The sequence below is a fragment of the Archocentrus centrarchus genome, chromosome 7 (genome assembly GCF_007364275.1).
Source record: "Archocentrus centrarchus isolate MPI-CPG fArcCen1 chromosome 7, fArcCen1, whole genome shotgun sequence".
In the NCBI taxonomy this organism is placed as follows: domain Eukaryota; kingdom Metazoa; phylum Chordata; class Actinopteri; order Cichliformes; family Cichlidae; genus Archocentrus; species Archocentrus centrarchus.
Window position 1 is genome coordinate 14,016,331 of NC_044352.1, and position 23,974 is coordinate 14,040,304.

The 23,974-nt window shown below is 40.6% G+C and overlaps 1 protein-coding gene across 1 annotated transcript; it reads left to right on the forward strand.

Moving 5' to 3' along the window:
* Positions 1–5,376: 5,376 nt before the first annotated feature.
* Positions 5,377–6,870, forward strand: LOC115783615 (uncharacterized). The gene is made up of 6 exons (XM_030734526.1): positions 5,377–5,682; positions 5,753–5,815; positions 5,925–6,029; positions 6,102–6,143; positions 6,247–6,378; positions 6,464–6,870. The coding sequence occupies exons 1-6, from the start codon at positions 5,391–5,393 to the stop codon at positions 6,745–6,747; spliced, it is 918 nt and encodes a 305-aa protein (XP_030590386.1). The 5' UTR covers positions 5,377–5,390; the 3' UTR covers positions 6,748–6,870.
* Positions 6,871–23,974: the final 17,104 nt, after the last annotated feature.

A 23,974-nucleotide genomic window follows, 5' to 3' on the forward strand; every position in this document is an offset into this window, starting at 1 on the left:
ATTGAATTAAGAGGGCAGCGGAAATCACTGACATTTAAAAACCTTGACAAATAAAACCTAAATTATCTGCTTGGCTAAATACTGCATGGGGTGAGTGACTGAGTGAGAGAGTGAAATGCACTGAACAGAATTTATGTAACAGTTTGACTGCTGTTTATCTGCACAGGATAAATAATAGTCAGAAAGATTGTTATTACACTGGTGATAATGATGATGATGATGTTGCACAAAATCTAAATAATCTTTCGCAGGGGAAAACCAAGTCAGCTGTACATCGTGTGTCTGGGTGGAGGTCAGAGCAAAGGAGGGGTGAGGATGGAGCATGATGAGAGTGGGAGGAGGAAGGGGGAGGGTGGTGTTACAGACACGTTTGTCTTTGATAGCTCAGGTGGTCACCACCCGAGGGGAAAAAGAGCATTAATGGGCATTCTCAGCAGCAGACAAGCACAGGCTAGTGTTCCCTCTTCCCTGGCTGCCGTAAACAGGGGGAAATATGCATCATTAGATTAAGCTGAGGCTAAGTACCTGCAGTCAAGCCCGCTTCTTACAGTAGCAGGGTGAACAGATGCATCCTCTCTCATTAGCTTGATCAGAAGGTGGTCTAGAAGTTCTGCATTGTGATTGGTCAGTTTGCTGACCTGCAGCACAGAGAGATGTATTATTGTAGATTGCACTATGTGTCAACATTATAGCATTTATACCAAATATCATAAATCATCATTGAGAGAAAATCTGAATCACATTAGGAGACAAAAGAAATACCTAGAACCCCATCTCTTAAGGACTCTGGCCAATGGGTGAATAAATTGATACAGACTGAGCATAGCAAGGCTCGATCAAACTTAACAGGTCAAAAGAAGCAAATAGGTGCTGGCAGAAAAATTCAGAGCAGGAAATTATGCTTGTCTTGCTGATGGAAAATATAAAAGGACATCAATAATAATAATAATAAAAAAAAAAAAAAGCCAGAGAAGAGTTGGGAAATCTGGAAGGAGAGACAGAAGGAGAGGAATTTGCCTGACAGGAGACTGAAGGAAGGTATGCAAAGTTGCCTGTCGCTTTGAGGCGCCTGGCAGTTCAACCAGGCTGTCATCTATCACACTTAGATATTTCACCATTTTCCAGAGAATTGAATTAATCACAAAGCACGCCCAGATAAGACTAGCAAAGCTTTGTCTCCAGTCTCTGAGAGACTTTGACGTGAGATTTGGTGATACAGAAGAAAGGAAGACTCATCCCTGTAAGAGTAAACTGACCTCAGTGGGCGGAAAGATTTACTAGAGTCTAAATCACAGGTCAGTACCTTGGCAACAGGCTCTAGGAGAACAACCAATGGGAGAGAAGTCACAGGTGATGTGCTGCCTTGTTAACTGCCATTTTGACAGAATGTAATGCCAGATATCTTTGGCATGTGGTACTTCTGAGACTACAAGCAACGTTTTCCTCTTTCTGGGTTTCTTGTATCGACTTGCTGAAATAGAGTTACACCTGCAGAAATTTTTCATTAAAAGTTTAGTTTATCCAAATTACTGGCACATTTCTTACTTACCTCTGTAGTCCTGCCAGCAGGTTTGATTCACTTCCTTTTGAGATATTGTTTTCAGAGTTCTGCCACAAATATTTGTTAGCTTATCATTAAATTTTCATGTCCAATTGATCTTGAGTATGTGATTTCCAACTTTGATAATCCTCCACTTTATAGCTACTGGTAACTGAAATATTTGCCAAATATTTTAGTTTCTATGCTTTAAGACTTAAAAATGACAGGTCACTGTACTCAAATGGCCTCTAGAATCACCAGATCTCAATCCAATAGAGCACCTTTGGGATGGTGTGGAATAGTAGATTTGTATCTCAGATGTGCAGCCAACAAATTTGCAGGAACTGTGTGATACTATCATGTGAATATTATTCAAAATCTTTGATCATACTGGCACAGACCATAATGTTTCCAGCACTTTGCTGAATCTCTGCCATGAAGAATTAAGGCAGTTCTGATGGTAAAAAGGTGTCCAAACCTGTACTAGCAAGGTGTGTCTGACAAAGTGTCCAGTGTGTAACAGGGATAACATACCGAACTATGATGATATACATTACATCTGTAGCTGCATTTTTGAATTGTTAGCATTCCATTTTTTTTAGCATTTAGCATTTAGCTAAAAACTTAACCACAGTCTCACAGAGCCTTTAGCATGGCTATCTGGCTCTTCACAGCTTGAGTAGAGGCGTTGGGGAACCTTCTTGGCCAGAGAACTGGTGCTGAGAGTCTCTGTGGAGGAACCTGGCGCTGCTCACCCTCTCCACAGCACCATTGTTGATGGTCAGAGGGAAATGCTGGGGACATGCTCTCCTGAAGTCTTCGCTGATTCCTGTTAAAATCCAACTGAATTGAATTAACTTGTGAACCAACTAGCTGTGTATTTGCAGATATGGGGCAAAAGATAAATGTGGGTTATGTATGCTGTTTCACAACAGAGAACAAAACAACTATGATATTGTATTGATGAAATGACAAGAATATAAGCTGCATAGATTGTTTTTGCATTATTTACACATTATATAAGATATTATATAATCTTTCACAAAATTGTGTCATTTTACAGTCATTTACAATTACATTTTTGATGACACTGATCACGAGGTTTACAGTTATCAGTAAACAAGTGTATATCAGTAGATAATCGTAATAAAAAATCATTTGTAATTCACCAATGAATTATTGTGATAAGAAAGGGTCTCCCTAATTTAAGTGGGTAAATTTCACCATATTGAGAAAATGAACTTACAAGATGCAACAAGTACTGCTGCTTTCATGAGTGTCTGCATACCAGTGTGACCACAGTCTAACTATTACTGTCTTTATCTCTGCCCCCTCCGGCACGAGGGTAGAAAACTCTATGTTCTCTTTCCAAAAGAAACCCCACTTCTTTAAAACTTCTGTGGGATATGTACATTTGTTTGTGTTTACCCCTACAGCAAAGTTTTTTTATGACATTTTTAGAGAGAAAATGGATAGAAAAAAACTTTTTAACAGTCAAAACTGAAAATATCCAGCATTTTTGCTGTACTAAAAACAACATTCTTACTCATTTGTGTTTTCTTTCCCACCACCTGAGTGTTTTCTTAGAAAGATTGATGTCTGTGTGTTTATCTGGTGTGAATCCAGCTGTATGTGGCAGTGAGCAGTTTTCATTCTGACTGACAGCTGCTCAATATTCTTATTCATAAACACAAGCAGCAATCAGCATAAATCATGTCATTCAAACCACTTTATGTGCTTCAAGAAATATTTTTTTAACGACAGATTGATTTGTTGTTATTTCTGTCTAATTGTCTAACTTGTCACTGATGCACGCGCTCATGACTCACAAGCAACACGCCCACATAATGGTCTTGTTACAGTGGGAAATTTCCCTAGCTTATCACAATAACTTGTGGTAGCCAAACGACCAGTGTGGATGCCCTTTTGCGTTCAAAGAGTTAAAGATAATCACAGAACCTTTCTGGGAAACAATTACACCTGTCAGAGAAAAAAAAAAGCCACAGTACCACTGGAAATGATCACCATGTTCATATCAAACAGTGTTACCGAGAAATGACAGAATCCAGCTGTCAGTGCACAGAGTGGACACTAATATCAATGTTTGCCACTGAAAATAGGTCATGGATAATGTCAAACTACAGTGTGGTGCAGTTCAACACTACTGCAATCTTATTACAGTGTACATGTTAAAAAAAAGAAAAGATATTCTATGGAAAATGTTGGGTTTTTCATGTATTTGGACAACAAAACTTATAATAGCAGAATCCATTTTAAATATATGCTTTCTGTAATTGTCCGTCAATCACTGACATCAGCTTGCTGGAATGTTTGACAGCTATGTCATGTGAATTTATTCCACTTGCAAGCTGTTTAAAGGTTGTACTGAGTGGTTCAAATCACCAGTTGGTTTTTTTCTCCCAAAAAATGTTGGATGTGAGCCATATCAAGCAACTCTAACTTACTGGATTCATCTATCCAGAGCACAGTGTTCCTTTGTCTACATGTTCATCCATTTCATTCATTCAGGCCAAATGCACGCTCTCTCTTTCTGATAACACTTTGACGCCCTATGATCATGTAGTAAAATTCATTTGTCAGGTCTGCTGTCTAGCTGAATTTGCTGAAGCAGTTAGCCCTGTCTGAAGAAGAATTTATTGTCATTATACAGCAAGACATACAAAAAAACAAACTAATCTGGTACGGTGCTCATATATGAGTATATCGCACATTTAAAGCCGCATTAGCAATATGGTTGGGTGGGTGGGGGTGTGCCAACGGAGACGAGAGGGTCAGGGCATCATGGTTCAGTTGTTTGAAATTTAAGCATAGATGGCTTTTGTTTTTTTAAATAGTGGGATTATTTTAAGAGAGCTGGCTATACCTTGCCAGACTCACAGGCATCTACAACCCTTTTCTTTTACCTGAGTGTCTTAGCCAGCTCTTTGGATCTTGCTTTAAAAACAATCACCAAGTTTCTGAATAAGAACTAATCTGGAATTATAAAACTAGCAGGAATGTCAGGGTTTTGAATTCATGATGCATGTGTGTTTTATGTGGTGGTAGTGGTGGTGGGGGTTCAATTAAATCAGGTGGAGAGCAGCTTTTTTAAAAAAAAACAAAAAACCACAAAACACAGAAATAGGTGGTAGCCAAAGGGTAAACTGAACCGATGAACTGTCAAAACATGCAATTTATTTACAATTAAAAAAAAATGAACAGAGGACAAAGGCAACACAAACTAAAAACAGAGGTAAACTTTGCAGTCCAGCTATGCATTATGCATACATTACAGTCACACACTAATTCTCTCAGCCCACAGCAAACAGTCCTCTCACCCGCAACACCAAAATCTACAGTCCATTGATGCCTGTCCTCTGGGCATCCGTGTGTGTGGTCTGCTGGGTCACCTCAGCCCAAATCCCTGTGTTGTGTTGTGTTGTGTCGTGTCGTGTCGTGTCTTGTCTTGTCTTGTGTATATATATATATATATATATATATATATATATATATATATATATATATATATATATATATATATATATATATATATATATATATATATATATATATATATATATATATATATATATATGTGATCAAGTTTTTCTTATTGTTTCAGTTAAGAAATATTATTAAACAAAGAAAGTTATGCCAGTTAGCAAAATTTGAACTATTAAAAGGATTACATTGCACCATCCACTCCTTTATCTGTATCTTCCACACAAGCTGTGATCGTTCTCACGAATTTGGCAAATCACCATCCACCTGACAAATTTGTCATTGAAGTCACCCATAAATAACCCATGCACACACAGCAAACAGAGCAGTGGTCATTTCCCTGTTGAAGATGAAGTCTTTTTTGGCTTTATTACTGGTTCTGCTGCTTTGTGATGTGTGCAGGGCCCAAAGATACAGCAGTAACAATGATTCTTCTGACGAGACGAGAGCAGATTTGACTGAGACACAGAGGCCGAGCACTGGGGCAGGTGAAGAAGATCTGGTGCTTCAGTCAGACATCTGGGCTGAGCTGAGGGCTCTCAGAGACATGGTGGTGGAGCAAAGTGTAGAGATTAGGTACCTGAAAGACAGAGTAACAGCTTTGGATAGCCTGGTGGAGGCCTTACAGAAAGAAAATACAGGTACACAGCAAAGAGGGATTCACTTTAAAACAGAATACATGTACCTTCCTTATATGCACTTTTGTTACAGCCATGGAGGCCAGGATGACTATAGCTGAGATCATGGTTGAAGAACTTCAGATTGAGAATGATGGTAAATAAGTGCACCCAGACCTAATTTGGGCATTTTTGTGTTGACTATCTGACTTGCGAGCCTTTACAATATGCTATCATTTCTTCTATCTCCTCTTCCACCATGTTAGCTCAAGCTAGAGAGCTTGCAGCAGTTCAGTTGGAGCTCAGTGCTATCCAGGAAACACTGAGAGTTGGTGAACTTCGTGTGGAGGAACTGGAGAAACAGCAGGAAGGTACAGGCTCAGGCTTGGAATGTATGCAATGATTTGAGCGTATGGTTATTAATGTGTGTCATGTGATTTCAGAACAAAATGCAGCAGTGCAGGAACTTCAAACTATTAATAATGGTAAAGATTTTTTTTATTTTATTTTCCTGATAAGTGTGCAGTAAGTAGATAAAGAATTGATGGATCATCAGAACTGATTATGTGAATCTTTTCTTTGCCACAGTGAGGAAAGTGGCTTTTTCTGCCTCCCTCCTGGCAACTGGTGAAGGCAACACTGAAAGCGGCCCAGATTATACAACACTCATCTTCAAAAATGTCTTTACCAACATTGGAAACCACTACAACCCAAACACAGGTAGGCAGATTAGGCTTCTTTTTAGTTTGGGTTCATTCATTTCACTTCCATCAGTTGTGACTATTTTCTTTTGTCTCTTTTTTAGGTTTCTTCACTGCACCAGTAAGAGGAGTCTATTATTTTAGATTCACTGGACATGCAGCAGTGTCTGAGAGCTATAAAATGATGAGACTTGTCAAGAATAATGAGGCCATAATTTTTAGTGGGGATGTTCCGCCATCTTGGTCAGATCCTGAGGACAATGCATCCAATGGTGTAGTGTTGCAGTTAGAAGTGGGAGATGTTGTTTCTCTACAGCATTTTGGAATGGTTTGGGATGACCAGTACCACAGAACAAGCTTTAGTGGCTTTCTGCTCTTTCCTTTATAATTGCCAACATATGAGTTGGATGCAGGACTAAAGTAATATCATGTTTACAAAGGACTGTTTTTTATTTCTGTGCACTGCAGATTTATGGAAACAAATTCAACAAAATAAAAGTGATGCGTGATTTTGGAGCATTCTCTCAATAAATTAAAACTCTCCTATACTAACTTCATCGTAACTTTAATGTTTGACAAGCTTAACATCCATACAATAGTTGCAATATCACAAAAGTATGGCCTGAGTTTCATATTTTAAATTACAGATTAAAGGCAGGTACTTATAATTGGAAGCATTTGTAAACAAACTCATGAAATTATTATCTGCACTGGTAAAAGAAAAGGTAGTGGGTAGTTTATCAAACAATAAGATGAATGTACTGCATTGTTCTCAAACACATTCTGAGCCTCTCAGTATGATTCATACAGAGCATGTAAAACACTGTTTTCGGTGTAGCTAACTATAAACACAGTTCCCCAAAAACTGAGACACTTTAGATTATGAATAAAACATACGCTCCCATCCAGATGACATGTTTTTCAGGGATGTCCTTGCATATCAGCAAGTCAGCAAGACAATCCTAAACTGCATGCTGCATCTATTACAACAGCATAGCATCATAGTAGAAGAGTCAAGCTAATGAACTGGCCTGCCTGCAGTCCTGATCTTTCACCAATTGAAAACATCTGGCACATCATGAAACAAAATGTACAACAAAGCAGACCCAGGACTGTTGAGCAGCCAGAATCCTATATCAGACAAGAATGGGACAACATTCCTCTCCCAAAAGTCCAGCAGCTGCTCTCCTCTGTTCCCAGACATTTACAGACTGTTGTTAGCAGAGGGGATGCTACACAGTGGGAAATGTGGTCCTGTCCCAACTTTTCTGAACTGTGGTGCTGCCATCAAATTTAAAAATGTTTTCAAATGTTTTCTTCTCACCTAAAACGTTTAATATGTTGTCTATGTTCTGTTACAAATATGGGAGAATTGCAAATCATTGCATTCTGTTTTTATTTACATTTAACACAGTGTCCTAATGTTTTTGGAAATGGGGTTGTGCATGTGAGGATGGATGTATAGCCATCCTGGACATTATTAGTGGGAATAAGGTCAAGTTTTCAAACAAGACCTCCTAACAGGGGCCCACTTTGCAAAAGGTGAACACATTACGTTATGAAAAAAGGGGGGCAAAAAACTTAAGAAATTCCTCAGATAAAAGTGGAAGAAAATGACATCTTATGAATGTGATCATTGTTTCCTTTCCTTTGGTGTTTCACATCATAAACCTCCAGGAATGCAGCTGCATCAGCGTTTGAGCTTTGACTAAATCCATTCAGACTCTTTGTTGTGCAGTCATTCAAATCACACAGGCACATACACACACACACTTATACAACACCACACCTTAGTTATCAGTCATCTAGTATGGGTCCGATAACCATGATCAACACACAGAGGCAGGCGAGCTACATCTCCTTTCACTGTCAGTGTCTGTGGTGAATTCTTTCTCTCTCTCTTGCTTTTGCTGCGCTCTACTTTCCCTGTTTATTTCCAACAAAGCACAGAGAACGCTATCAGTCACAGCTGATCTACAAGCTATCAGATGCCCTCACAGTAAAATTTCACACCCTTGCTGGAAGATATGGTGACAATGTCCAACATCATTCCATATCTACTGCTGTAAAGTTTGTCGGTCCTTAACACTTCTTCTTCTGAAAGAAAAGTGGACGCCACTATCAAACAAGGGGCGCTCAAAGGAATAATTCAGCGGTGTTTATGGAAAGAGCCTGGAGTGCATTGGAGACGCGGTGTCTCCTTTGAATTTGATGAGGAGTTTACATCACACCTGAAGCTATGGTATGGCTAAGGAGCGCTGTTAGTCTGATCAAACAGCTGCCAATATGAAAAGGACTACCATATCCTCTCGGCACCCGGGGCTGTGTGAAATGAATGCAGCCTCTATGGTTCACAGGCACCTCTTGGGTTGGAAACATTTTTTCATAATTGCATTTAATTCTATGTTAGGTGTCCCCACAGTGCCACTATTAAGGTTGAGGCTAAGCTGGAGAAGCTTTTCAGCCTTTGTCATCAAGGCTTTTTGCTCATTTAGAGGTAGTATCATTCATCTGACTTTAAGAACACAAGAAAACACACAACACATTAAGGTGTATCCCTGTTATTGTCAATATTTGAATTATGCCCATAAACGCAGCATTTTAATTGATCATGTGTGCTATGTTGTGAAATCCCTCTGTTTTGGGATAATTTAGCTGCTGATGAATCAGAGGGGGAATTTCCAATTTGAAAACCTTTGTTTCATTAGTCTTTCATTTATTGTTTTTTTCTCTGTCATGGAGCTTAAGGTGTGAAAGCTCATTAAAGTTGTGACAGTGCGTGTCTTCTCTGTCTCATGCGCGGCTTTTGCAAGAGGCTCTATTGAACTGTGAATGTTTTAGTTAGAGCTGAGTGCACCAGAAAAGGCTGCTTAAAGTGTCTCCAATATAATTGGTTTGGCATCTTCTTGGTCAGTGGAAAAAAATCAATCACAGCAGGAAGACATGTTTGAAAAATCTGTGAATGTTTTCAGACACACTCATGCCTCCACTTGTATCCATGTGTGCACGTGGACACATACACGCACACAAACAGCAGGAACGGCACAACCTCTTTTTGTTTAAATTATATAAGAGATTCATAAAAGTCAGCTGCAGGTCAGCTATAGAGCTCCATGAATGCAAACTAAATATGAGGTAATTTATGACATTAACAAGACAGCAAATGTGAGAAATGATCTGCAACACATTTCACCCAGTATGTGCTTTTCTTGCCACATTTTAGGTTTAATAAAACTATGAATTCATTTTAGAGACAGATCTTGGACAGTATACCGTAACAGCTCAATACATAAAGGAGCCCCCATTAGTCTTCTTTCTACACTCCAAAAAACATGTTTAGTGCATGATGAGCCGCAAGGTGAGTTGAGTGTAAGTGTGCATTCCTTTCTGCCTGATTTAAAAAAGAACTCTCATCTTTTTTTATGCACTTTAGTTGATCAGAGATGAGCAGGAGGCATTCCTTAATCATAACCATGACTATAAAAAGGTAGAAGTCATGTGACCATGCTGGAAATTTCTATAGCTTCCATAGAGAGCTTCTATTGAGCAATAATAAGATTATTAGGAAAGTGAAAGTAACAGCTGGTTTCAGAGATAGCAGAGGGAAAAGATGATTTCTGTTTGCAGCAAATGCATCTATTTGCATGACACGTTTGCATATAACAGTACAATGTGCAGTAACACAAAGGATCCTGGCAACGAATGTGCATATCTCAGGCTCTGTGATCCGAAAGTTCTGGTGCAGGCAAGTTCTAAGCAACATAAACACAAAGAACGACACACACAAGCAGAGACTCATGTACAAACGCAGGTATGCACACAGAGGGCAGCTCTGAGCCAACAATACACTGGAAATGAAGCCCTCCACTGTAGCCAGAGTCTATAGATGCATATCTACTCAGAGTCCTGAAAACAGCTGATTGTACTCAGACTCAAATGGATATGTAATTGGACTGTGCAAATGCACACTCTCTTATTAAAAAAGCATACTCATGGTAAATTATTTGGCATGATTAAGCTGAATTATTGAGTTTTATAATGAATAGGTGCACTGCATTAAAGGTTGTTGACAAAGCTCAGTATTAGCGCTGGTCAGAGAGGCTGCAAAGTACTTGGCAATCACTGCACATGTTCTAGTGATGAAATGTGCTCCAATGTCTGTCCAGTTGCTTTGGGTAACAGTAGATGCTAGATAGCTGGTACTATCAAGTTTCACACCTGCAGTTCTGGACCTTCAGTTTTGATCTAACCAGAGTCACCTTAGAAAGAAAAAATAACTTTAGCAGCAGCAGCAGTTTGCACCAGGAGAAGTTGACTTGCTGATTAGGACCCCCTGCAGGTAATGAGAGTAACTACCTCTGCAGGTTTTAAGGTTACAGCTGTAACTTCCTTCTTTTGTTCATTTGTAAGATTGTGATAGTAATACGCTCTGGCCACCCTACACAGTTGGTGCTTAATTAGGGGGCTACCAGCGTACTCACTAAGCTTAAGTTACATTCAATAAATACTATTTTTCCAACTCTACTTTTTTTGGGGGGATTATTTTTTTGCAGTTGGGCATCCAGTGGTGTAGTGGTTAACACATTCACTTACTTGCTGTTTTAATTCTAGCTGGAGACACAAATCCCCTTTGGAGTTGCATCAGAAAGGGCGTCTGGTATAAAACTCTGCCAAGTCAAACATGCTGCACTACCCACTGTGGTGACCCCTTGTGGCAAGGGAGCAGCCAAAAGTAGCTTTTTATAATATTTAAAACAGATTAATATTAAATATCATTACTGGGGTTGCCTGTGTCACTTATAGGTCACCTCAATGTAAGTACTGATCTAAACTTGACTACAACTATAAAACTTACAGTTGTAGTGGTTCCACCACTGCTATTATGACTGATGTAATGATGACCAAATAGCTCCCTGTGTGTAGAATTAGTTGTTGGCTCAGTATGAGTAAAAGGTTTTTTGAGCCTGTGACTGAGTTTTACCTCATATCCGTGAGACGCTTTGCATCTGAAAAGAAAAAGAGCAAAGAAAAAAAGACTGATGACGCAGTCTTATTTACTTTGGCTAGGTGCTTATCTACCTTGATGAGATTTGTTTGTTGAAATGCACAGATCTGGGTGGCCCCAAAAGGTTCCAGAGAATCAAAATTTAAATGTGCAACTGTGACTATCTGCTGCCTGTCAGTCTTAGTCAAGCTTTGAAGTTTCAAGACCGGAAAGTATTTTGTTTAGTTTTCTTATGGTACTGTAATCCTCTCTTTTCATTACATTCATGATGGGAAAAAGATTATTCAGCCCAAAACAAATATATCACTACTAACACAGGAAGTACTGTTTGTCTCGAATGACATATTGTGTGTCCGTGTGCCTCTGTCATCATAGAAAGTTGGTGGCTAAGCTGTGTGCCCAGCTCAGCCACCAACTTTACATATATGTCTATGTGTGTGTGTGTGTGTGTGTGTTTATTTCTTGCTTGTTCTGCAGATATGGCTTTTTCCTTTTTGCAAAGCAAGTTATTCAGTATTTTTACCTGCAGGGCTGTGTTTTTCTGTGTTTTTGTTCTCCTCTGCCTCATTGACTCTAATATGGGCTTCCTGAATGGGTTATCTTCAGACTTGTTCCCACAGGAGCTGATGACTCAAAATGATCTGAAAGATGCAAGATGAGAATTCAAATCTTTGTGGTTTGAAACAACTGAATTTGACGCATTTTTCACTAAAGGCATAATCAAAATATCAAAGTCAGCAGAAGAAGCAAACATGGAAGGTATATATAAAATGGCAAGGCAGCTGCGTTTCTTCTCCTGTACTTCTGTACAAATTAGAAGCCTTAGGCTCCTGAGGCCACAGCCAGTCCACACCCAGGCATGTTCCTTTCCCATCCAAAAAGCTTCTGAAAGTAACTGAATGAATATGTAAATTACACATACTTCAAAGCAGAAATGGCAATCTCAGCACATTGTGGACATGAAGGCAATGCTTCTAATGCTTCCAATACAAAAAATATATTCTCATGAATACAAAAATGAATTCTGCCTTAGGGTAATAATGTTGGTTTCTCAATCAGTCCACCACTTTTGTGCAGACTTAAATATTTTGATTAGCTATGAGATTGATTGCCATGAAATCTGAACAATAGTTGGAGAATGAGTTCTAACAAGTTTGCTGACCCCCTAAATTTATCTCCTCTCCTCTTTGTTAATCTGCCCAGAAATTATATAGATTATATAAATTATATAGATAGTGTGCGTATAATTGAACATGTTGGTGAATATTTGCACTGGTGATTGATGTAGATACTGAATAATATCTCCTGTTAAGTCCATAAAGAATTCAGATATTTTTATAACTGCATTCAGCTTAAAAAAGTAATCAGAAAGAAACTTTTAAGACAGCTGGTAATAAGTCAGACTCATTTCCTGTGGGTGTTGGGCTTTGCCAGGGATGCACTTTGTCACCGATTCTGTTCATTATTTTTATGGACAGAATTTCTAGGCGTAACTAAATGGCAGAAGGCTTCCACCTTGGTGGCCTGAGAATCTCATCTCTTTTTTTGCAGATGATGCAGTCCTGTTGGCTTCATCAGGTGGTGGCCTCTAGCTCGCAGTGGAATGGTTTGCAGCCGAGTGTGAAGTGGCTGGCATGAGAAGTAGCACCTCTAAGTCTGAGGGCATGGTCCTTAGATAGAAAAGAGGGAGTGCCCACTCTGGCTCTGGGACCAGTTGTTGCCCCAGGTGGAGGAGTTTCGGGGTCTTGTTCACGAGTGGACGAGGAGAAGGGAGTGGGAGATTGACAGACGGATTGGGGCTGCGTCTGCAGTGATACGGATGATGTACTGGTCTGTTGTGGTGAAGAGGGAGCTGAGTGTTTAAATGAAGCTGCCGATTTACCAGTCGATCTACGTCCCTACCCTCACCTATGGACACGAGCTTTGGTTAGTGACCGAAAGAATTAGATCGCGGATACAAGCAGCAAGAAATGAGTATCCTCCGAAGGGTGGCTGGTGTCTCCCTTAGAGATAAGGTGAGGAGTGCAGTCTTTCAGGAGGGGCTCAGAGTAGAGCCGTTGCTCCTCCACATCGAAAGGAGCCAGTTGAGGTAGTTCGGGCATTTGACTAGTATACGTTCTGGGTGCCCCTCGGGTGAGGCCTTCTGGACATGTCCTACTGGCCCAGGGGTAAACCCAGGACATGCTAAAGAGATTATATCTCTCAACTGGATTGGGAATGCCTCGGTGTCCCCCCAGATGAGTTGGAGGAGGTGGCTGGGGAGAGGGAGGCCTGGGGTTCTCTGCTTAGGTTGCTGCCCCCACGACCCAGCCCTAGATAAGAAGAAGAAAATGGATGGATGGGTACCCTCCTTCCCTGGTGTTTCCATGATGATGATGATGATCTCACAACACCTCCAAAGGGCTCATCAGCAGCACCTGGCATCCCAGGTGTGCCCCACTCTGCTTGGATCCTCTTCTTACACTGCCATCAGGTCTGCTCTTTTGAAGGTGGTATCTCTCCTCTTAAGCCAAGTCAGTGACTCCGTTGCGTTGGAGAGAGCCTTGATGGGCTGCCGCAAGACTTCACCTCTAATTCCTAAGTCTTTCAACAGCCTAGTAGTTGATATGCCCTCAAACCCTCTGCAGCCACCCTCGATTGGGCAGACCCTCACATTCCCGCCGCATTGTTCTGCATCAGCTGCGAGGTCAGCATACTTAAGGCTCTTCCATTTGTGGGCTTTGTCCATGGACTCCTCCCACAGCACTATTAGTTCAATAATTAAAGCTCTGTGAAGTGAAGAGGACCACAGCACAAGGTCGGGTTGGAGGAAAGCACAGTCGCTGATTTTGGTCCACCACCAGCTTCCAGTCCTGCGCTTCCCCAAAGTGGCCAAGATGTTCCTTGACTGTATTGCCTGTTTTTGATTTTGTACCAGCATTCACAAATGCTATTACAGGAATAGACTTAGGTGGCAGAGGAGCCTACCAGGATGTGTTTCAGGCTGGCTGGAGAAGAACAGTGCGAGCACTTTGGATCTTCTCCACACCATTGCTTCAGGTTGACTGGAGATGGTAGGGCATCAAATGTGGAAAGAATGAGGAAGCTGATTTGGTGAACATCCATGCGCCACATTTCCTTCCAAGTAAGCCTCTTCTTTTCAATATTTGAAATGTGCCAAAGCTTTGCCTGAGCAACAGCTTTGGCACATCTCCCTGCCTGTTCCTGTTGACATACCTCTTCCACCACCAAGCCTCTGCACTATGCATGAGTTGCTTTGGACCACAATTCTGCTCTCTCCAGACCCCAGACCTCCTCTTCCTTTCTGAATGTGACCAACAGTGTCCTGATGTCTAAGTGCAGACAGCCACAGCTGGGGCAAGATGACTCAAAACTCCTGGTCCAAAACCCAGGGACATGACAAAAAGTGTTCAGTGGAGTTGAGGTCAGGACTGCAGGCAGGCCATTCCATCCTCTCCACTCAGAAATTCTGGAGGTAGTTTTTATTAAACCCCGTGAGCATTGTCATCTTGAAGGATAGAGTTCGGTCCCAATCTGTGGCGATATGGGGTTGACAGTGGTTGCAGAATCTCATCTCAATATCTCTTTGCATTGAGTCTCAAATGATGACAAACCTGATTGTCAGGACCTGGGGTAACAGAAGCTCAAAATGAGTCACTAGCAAAATAAGCTGTTTGGCATATTAATGTAAAAGCTGAGATACATGGTTAAAATATTATGAATAATAATACTGTTAGCATATTAGGAGTCTAGCATTAGTATTGAGCTCAAAGCACTGCTGCGCCTACTAGCTGCAGAGTCATAGAGCTGCTAGCACAACTACACAGTCTTACAAACATGGAATAATTTAGCAGGGGTAAAATATTATGAATTATAATACTGTTAGCATATTAGGAGTGTAGCATTAGCATTGAGCTCAAAGCACTGCTGCGCCTACTAGCTGCAGAGTCCCAGAGCTGCTAGCACAGCTACACAGCCTTATAAACATGGAATGATTTTACTGTTCTTGAAAGCCTGCACTAATTACCCTGCATTTATCTATTTGTGGCCAAAATCACTGGAGGCATGGCTTCAAACCTAACATCTCCTCAGCTGGTGCAAAGCATTCATCCCAAACTGCTTGGCTCTCATAGCCAACCAGTTATGGAATGCATATTGTCTACTCTAAGTGGATTTGAGCAAGGGTAATAAATTTTCTTTTGGTGAGCAATGGGCAGAGTTGTATAATGATGAAGAGTTGAGGCTTGCCTTGGAAGAAACAATGTCACCCAAGTAATGAGCTGGCTTCAAGTGTTTGTTATTTCAAAAGGCATTTTTCCTCTTCAAGGTGCAATCGTCATACAGTTGTGGACTCTGCTGTGGCATGTTGTACTGAAAAGAAAATGTGAAGAGGGATTTGTTTTTAGCATTCCCAAAAATAATGTCTGTCAGTGAAGACGACAAGGATCCAAAAATAGTATGAGTGTGTTTGATGCGATTGAAAAGATCAGATTGATTGCAAATTTTAAAAAAAAATAAGTTATTTGGGGTCTTGAATAATATTAACTTCATTTAAAACTGATAGTTCCCAGTTATTATGTGTCCACAATAATGAATATTAATCTATTTTGCACAGCAGTGCAAAATAGCAATGCAATTTGAAAGAATAGTACTTTTTTATTTTTAGTCTGCAAAAGCAGCAAAGCGGTTTAATTTGTCGTAATGCTCCTTTAAAACTCTTAATCTGTTTGATTCCCTTACCTGCACTGTTTATTCATATCCTTAATCTACATTAGGATTAAATTTGATGCATCACGATGTTCCAGCACACAAGAACAGGCAGGAATCAGTTAACATGAGGTGCAGTTTTGACTTGCACATAGAACACAGGTATGTAAAAAAAAAAAAAAAAAAAAAAGCCTTTCTGCATAACTCTGCTGTTTTTGTGAGTGAGAGATACAGCTAAACAATAATAAATATACAGAAGTGTTTACCACATTTTAATTAGACTTGTGAGTATAAGTAGCTGCCAAATCCCAGTGTGCAGGTCTTCCCATAAAACTGAGCACATGTCGACTTGCCCCTGAGGCTATTTAAAGCCCATTGCTGTATTGTTGACTGTTGCCACTTGATTAGTTGATTATAGCGTGAGACATGTCATGTGTGTTTGTATAATCTGACAAGTGTAAAGCAACACAAGTTCTTCTTACCATTAGACAGTCTGTGTACCTAAGGCAGAAAGTCATCAGGTGGTATGTTGACTGTATTTTTTTTCTCCTACCAGTAGCAGGAATCAGGAGTTTTGATATTTAATCATTGTGTTCTTGGGTGTTCATGTAGGAGGATCAACCTGACATCACAGCAGCCCATTTAGTGGTGTTCTCCTACACACAAAACACAGTTTCCATGTGAAAATACAGTTATGCAGGTTGGCACAGAACTCTGACAGAATGTGCTGATTTTTTTTTTTTTTTTTTTTGAATGCATAAATTCAGGAAGCCCAAACATTGGCCGACAGCACTCACTACCCAGGAGTACTCCCAGAAAACACGTGTCAAATGTAAATAAGTGCATTCAGTCAGTCCCACTCATCCGTGATGGGATGATAGTGCCGTCAGTGTGGCCCTCTTAAATAGAATTACTGTCATAGTTGGCAGGATGACTCTCATCAGGTGATAAAAGAGGTGTTGATACAGAAGCATCTGGCAGGCTTCAGAGCTCCAGACAGTTTCTACTCTCACCCAAATCTATCAAACTGCAGACAACATCTGTTTGGGCCAAAGATTAACCTAGTTAGCAGATATTGTGAGTTTCAAAGCTTGTTTCTTGTGCAGAGCAAAAATATTGATTCTGTTGATACAACTTAGATTAATCATAAACTCACCCAGGATGGGAGGGTGGGGGTAGCGGGGGTTTACACTCACCTAAGCCATCTTCAGCTCCTCCTCCGCAGGAAAAACATGACAGGGTTTTTCCTGAAAATATTACCCAAGGCTTGTTTTGGAAATGTTTTGATTGATTACCAGGATTTAGGGAGGAATCTCACACAATTTAACACAAATCACAGTAGTCTTGGAGAATAAACCAAGGATGCTCAATGCCAGTGGCATTTGGAGTTGTACACACACTCTTAAGGAGACTGTAACAGTGTGACTACTCCATGGTGATGACAGATGTGGTAATTTAGATTTGATTGATGTTGGTTTATAAACTTTACCGACTGTGTCATGATCCTGGGCCAGTGGCCCAGTCTTTTGGTTTCTATTTGTGAAGTTCTGTTTATTTCTATTTCTAGTTTTGGTTATAGTTTAGTATTGGAATCTTAGTTTCTTTGTTTTCTGTTTTGGTTTTTCATGTTCTGGTTTTCCCTGTTCTCCTGTGTGTGTAAGTCGTGACCCTCTTGTGTTTAGGTTCCCTTTGGTTTAGTTCTCTGTGTTTCTTAGTGTCTCTCCTTTGTCCCAGGTCTGGTTTAGTTGGTCATGTTCTCACTCCCTTTGTCAGTCTCTGTGTTAAGTCGGCATGTTTTTGGTTAGGTCACTTCCTGTTTTATTCTGACAATCTTGTGTTCATTGTGCTTTGTGTTTAGGTTTTCTTCCCCTTGTCTCGTTAGTGTTTTTCGTTCACCTGTGTTGTCACCTGTTTCCCTTTCCGTCATCACGTCTCACGGTATTTAAGTCTCAGTGTTGTTTAGTTCAGTGTTCGGGTCTTCGTCAGTTTTTGCCTGTGTTTTGTCTTCGAGTTCCTAGTTTCTGCTTTCGAGTTTTCTGTTTTGTAATTGTTTGTGTTATCAAATAAACTTCCCTCCGAACCTGCTCTCGCCTTGTCCTGCACTGGGGTCCTGCCCGCACACAGCCGTGACAGACTGTCACATTCTTTAAATCAAAGAAATGCTTACAGACACTTCATCATCATAATACTGAGAATTTTATAGCACTGAAGACTTCTTTAGATTAATTTTGGCCTTCTTAGCCTTGATATTTGTTTGATAGGACAGTAGAGCAGAGAAGAAAGTATGGACAGACACCAGGGGGAATAACACACAGGAAACAACCCAGGTCGGGCCCAATCCCAGGCTCCTGCAGTAGACTTTTGGTATATTGGTCATATGTGCAAGCCAGTGAATTAGACTGTCACCCATGCTGAAGATTTCTGTTCACATACAGACAGACTTGTATGGTTTGGGCCCACTTTACCCTTGAGAATAAGGGTTGACAATTAATTTTCTCAGTGTGAGAAGCAGGGACTGTTGTGGAGGGCCGCAACAATAAACTCAACTTAGTTCTGTTCAGTATTCATTTTATTTATTTGTAAGCTTATTGTTGCGGCCCTCCACAACAGTCCCAGTTTCTCACATGGCCTTTAAGGAAAATGACCCCCACCCTGTCCCTGCACCTTAGAGGAAGGGGTCACTGCAAAACAAATTTTAAAAAATGTCTTGAGTGATCTTTTTTTGTTTTTTTTTTATGGAACATGTCTATCCTGATGGGAGAAGTCTCCATGCCTCCATCCATAGGGCACCATGGTTCACTAAAGGGTTTGATGAGCATGAGTATGGAACACCTATGGGAGATTTTGGACAGGCATGTTAGACAGTAACACTATCATCAAAACAGTAACACTATCATCAAAACACCAAATGAGGGAATATCTTTTGGAAGAATAGAGTTTATCCCTCCCTCCTGAGGATCACCGATGCTGGAACGTGGCTGCACAGGACCTTACTAAGATACTTTACGTTCTGTTTTCTTTTCATTTGCCACCTGCCTCTATATACACATACTAACCTTCATTGCTTCTTCTGTATGTCAGCGTTTCTCGGTTATACATACACACAAAAGCACGCAAAGATACCTCTTCTGTCTCTCAAATGTGGCCAAAACCCCGGAGGGACCAAAGCCATTTTTCATCTAATTACAGAAAACCTGCATGACTGGCTTTGAGGCAGCTTGTGAAAGGAGGGACATAGTCTTTCTTACACTGCACATACATCTAACCAGTAACTTTTAGCAAAAGGTTATTTCACTTTCAGTCATTGTTTCATGTTTGTTGCCACTTCTAGATTTCTTTTTTTTTTTTTTTAGGTGACTGAGATACGTTGCCCTCAAATATCCCTCACCTTCCCAAACTCCTCTTCTATATAAAGCCTTAAAGCTAAACAGTTGATCCAGGAATTAACTAATAATCCACCAAGCAGTTTAACCTAAGCACTGTGTTTTCTATATCTAAAACACCTTGTCTAGTCCCCATCTAAATCCTGCACGTCTTTCAGACTTACTGTTCATGCACAATAGTGGTATTTTTCCATCACTGAAGCACACAAATATATCATCATATGACCCAAGAGTGACAACTACAGTCTGCTTCACAGGGGGACAGTAGTAGAAAGGAATTTTCCCTGAGGACAGATCAGTACAGACTCGGTGAACTGACACTGTCTTTGCGGGTGTGCAGCAAGTCTGCAGCAGCATTAGAGGAGGCAGCTCTGAGGTAATGTTTGTCTGACTCCCTTGAAGATAAACCTGTCATCTGAGCACTGACAAACCCGAAACATTCTTCTCTTTTCCTTCTTAATTCTTCTTCGGGAAACGGGACGTAACTTGATGAGAACATAGATCAGTTTTATCTAATGGGTTAGAGGAGAAAACCATGCTAACTGTGGATATCACAAAATCATCTTCTCTTGATAATAATAGTAATTTAGTCACTTAAAGAGACCAGAGTGGTACTTTTATCCACTATAACTTAGAATATCTCATTCAGATTTTAGAGTCATTCAGATTTTAGACTCACTTCAGATTCTCTTGGGGAGAATATGTTAAGCCCATTAAAACACTTTCTGAAATATTTATATATAAAACCATGAAGAACTGCTCTTAGTCTGCCTTACTAATTGTAACTGTTTTAGCTTGTTTGTTCCCTCATGTTGCCTTTAGTAGTTTGCATACTCTTCAGCACAACTGAGAAATAACTTATCTACAGTTTGGACCTGTCTGGACCACACTGTCCTAATGGGTGATCATGAATTTACAACTGGCAGTATTCAGCTTTACTGCTGCAGCACAGTGGGTTGACATCATAACAGCCTATGTATCCCATTCCACCTTGAAAAAGCCTCCCAAAAGTAGCAAGCATTCACCTGTTAAGCTGCTCTGATGCACACTTCACTTCTAAAAGCTCTCTAGACAGTTTGTGACTAGTCTTTAAAGCAGCAGCCATCCATTCTTCTGTTTTCTTGACTGCTTTTCCACCAAGAGGTGAGAGGTGGGTGAGGTCTGGAGTCTCTTCCAGCTGTCACTGGGCAACAGGTGGGATACACCCAGGACAGGCTGCCAGTCCATTCACAGGGCCAACACAGAAACACAGACAACCACTAACTCTCACATTAATTAAGTAATTAATCAACTTGCAGGCTGGAGCAGGCACGGGGAGAATATTCAAATATTCATAGAAAGATCCTAGCCAACCAGCAGGTCTGAACTCAGAACCACTGCACCATAGTGCCATTCTTTAATAAACCCTTTCATATTATTGGCGGGTGGGATAGTTTCACAGCAAGAAGGTTCTAGGTTTAAATCCGATGGCCAGCTAGCTGGTCGTCTGTCTCCAATCTCATTCAAGAGATTTCTCCCATCAGGATATTCGTGAACCCTGCAGTACACAGGTGATCTGTACAGGGTGTACCCCGGCTCAGTCCTGCAACCCTTTACAGTCCTGCAAGACTTTATAGAAAATCTCCTTTAAGTTGTTGTTTTTGTTTTACAGCATAAAGCCTTAAAGTTTTGTTTCATACTGCATAGAACAGCTTTATAGCTGGCTAGAAGCTGAACTCCAAATTACTACTCCACAAATTTCCATAATATGGGAAAGGTTGTTTAGTTTGTCCAAAAAAAGTGACGTTGTCAGTGTTTATTGCTTGTTTTTGCTGCCCCCAAGTGCCCAGTGAACTCTGTTCATTTTGGCATTGAGCCATAATTTAATGGCAGTTTTAACCCTTTGGGTTTAAACAGAAAGAATATCTAAAGAATAAAGACACAAGAAAATAGCAAATAAAATAATTCCAACAACCTTGTTTAATATGCTGAGTTTTCATATTGTAACTATACATGCAAACATGATAACAAGTTGATTTGCTAGACTAAACTGTCACACAAGTTAACATTTTGTTTGCTGAGATTCAGCGTGAATTTTCAAAATGATAGAAATAAAAAAGGATCACACCAAATAGCCAAACTTGTGCACATTTATTTTGCAGCCCCTCCTAACATCAGCCTGTGTTTGACATATTTTTTTTTTAAAAGAAAAACATTTTTTGGAATGCGTCCTTATGCTCACAGTCTGCTCTGGATCTCTCTTCCCAGCAGAAACCATAAGCTTAAGCAGTGTGAAGAACTACTTCCACTTCATGTGAGTTTCTGTCACAGCAGACACCGCTTTGTTCAGCCGTCACATCTTGTCACCAGACACCTAGGCTTTTGAAAAGCGGTGATTTATGATGGAACTGATCGCTGCGGCATCTGTGCCAGCTCCTTTTGTTCCCTCTTCAGGAGTCACAAATGACATCAGATCATAGTCCAGATCCCGCTTTTTATTCTTCCCCTTGTGGCAACGGTAGGAGATAAATAATGGAGGAGACTCTGCACAGAGCAGCTCTCTCTCTGCATGCCCTACTAATATCAATGTCAGTGTATGACAGGGTCATTTCTTTGCTTGCCAAAGAGCAAAGAGTCTAAAGACTTCCTCCCAGAAACCCTTTAGGGTGTCATTGTCTAGCACAGTATCAAGAGTCACTGTCCATCAGGCTTTCATTCTGGCTTTAACTAGGCCAGGAGGAGACACTCACTAATGAATGACCGTCCAAAGAAATGCCATTTGTACTGCCTGAGCTCAGTACTGCAAAGACAACAAGCGCAATATAGCATTACAATAACCATAAATCAATGTACTGCAGGTATAAAGCCTCTTTAAAATCATTAAAGGAGAGTGAAAGTGAGATTCGCTCCCCTTCATTGCCCTCTTTATCCTGTCTCTCTTTTTGTTCTATCTCATTACCATCACTGAAGCTGACCTCAGAGCATCCATCCCTGCCCCACAGACAAACCTCTGACCTTAAGCTGAACTGTAGGATCATCCACCACTGTCACAGCCTCATCTACCACTGTCATTGAGTAACCTCCACAACTCTGGGGTCATTTGGTGCACATCAACTCCTTTTTTTTTTTCAATTACATTTTTCAAAAGTGGATTTGGAACATAATAATGAATATGCAGGCATTGTATAGGAAAGAGCTACAAATGGAAAATATGACAAATGAGCAAAATGACCCAAGACACCACCTGTCAGACATCAGGCCTTTACCTTGTTTACAGCCAACACTGGCTATTATTTACAGGGAGCCACACAGACATAAAACTCTCATACAAGTGGTTATTACAGTTCATGACACTGTGTGCACAGTTAACCACATGCTAAGACCAGTTAGAGTCCCATGGACGCAGAGGTGGGACTCAAATCGTTGTAGCGAAAATATTTTCATTTCAAAGACTCCTCTGGAACATGCATGTCAATCCAGCAGCAGGCAGTGAAATGAAGATAACATGATTGAAAGGGTCCATGGCACTGACTTCAAAACACTTTTGTCACCAGCATTGAGGGATACATATCAAAAGAAGTACTTTCAGGTATCTCTTTACCTCTTTTGGGTTGAAGGTGAGGGTGTTTCCATATCTTGGCAAAGCATGAGTGGAGAGAAGGAGAAGATTAATGATATAATAGCTCTGACCACACGGTTTAGTTATTTAAACTGGCAGCATCAGCTCAAATTGTTTCATGGCTTTCTGCAATGATACATTTAGGAGCGTGTCTGGACAGGTTGCAATATGCTAGAGGAGAGAATTCATTGCAACTCCCTCTGAACTCAGCCAAGAGAGAGGAACTTGGAAGCTATGACACCATCCGTAAAGTACACGCAGAATGTTTACATCCCAGCAGCTTGTTTGTGCACCTTTCTTTTCTTGTGGACCGTCAAAGAAATGATAGGCTTGAAGCACTGGAAAACCGATTAAGTGATTGGTTCGCTCCATTACAAATCGATTTAAAAGTTGGGTCTCCGTGAGGTGAGCACTTTTAGGGAAAATGTTTCCTCAGACGTGAGTATAGTTGAGCTGCATTGTGAAATCAACAAGAAACAATCAAATCAAAGAGAGAAGATAGTGTCATCTTCTTTGGAAGGGCAAGGAAAGGCTGTCAGGTGCTGCCAGACCAGCTGACTGTCATGATTCCGGATGATGATCCGTGATATTTCCTAAGCGTCTCTGAGTCTTACGGGGTTGTAGTGAGTTTGGTGTTTTTGTTCAAAACATCCCGTGTCAGGATGCTCGAGACATTGGAGGATTACTGTAAGCTTAGCTCAGGTGACGTCTTCTGGGGTAGGGGCAGGCATGAGGGCCCTCTATAGCCCTGTTCCAAACCACTCCAAAAACAAGGAAAAGTATCATATGGGGTGCTCAGATCATTTGTAGACACACCATTTCACACCATCAAAGGCAGCTTTTGACAAACTCACTCAAAATTCTTATTACCCCATGTCTCAGATGCACTTCTGTTCCGTGATTAAATATTTTAAAAGCTTTC

Bases quoted from the DNA above. Each gene is read 5' to 3' on its own strand.
- LOC115783615 (XM_030734526.1), top strand. From the start codon at position 5,391: ATGAAGTCTTTTTTGGCTTTATTACTGGTTCTGCTGCTTTGTGATGTG. The intron at 5,683-5,752 runs GTACACAGCAAA...CTTTTGTTACAG, and splicing joins CTTACAGAAAGAAAATACAG to CCATGGAGGCCAGGATGACT. The intron at 6,030-6,101 runs GTACAGGCTCAG...ATGTGATTTCAG, and splicing joins ACTGGAGAAACAGCAGGAAG to AACAAAATGCAGCAGTGCAG.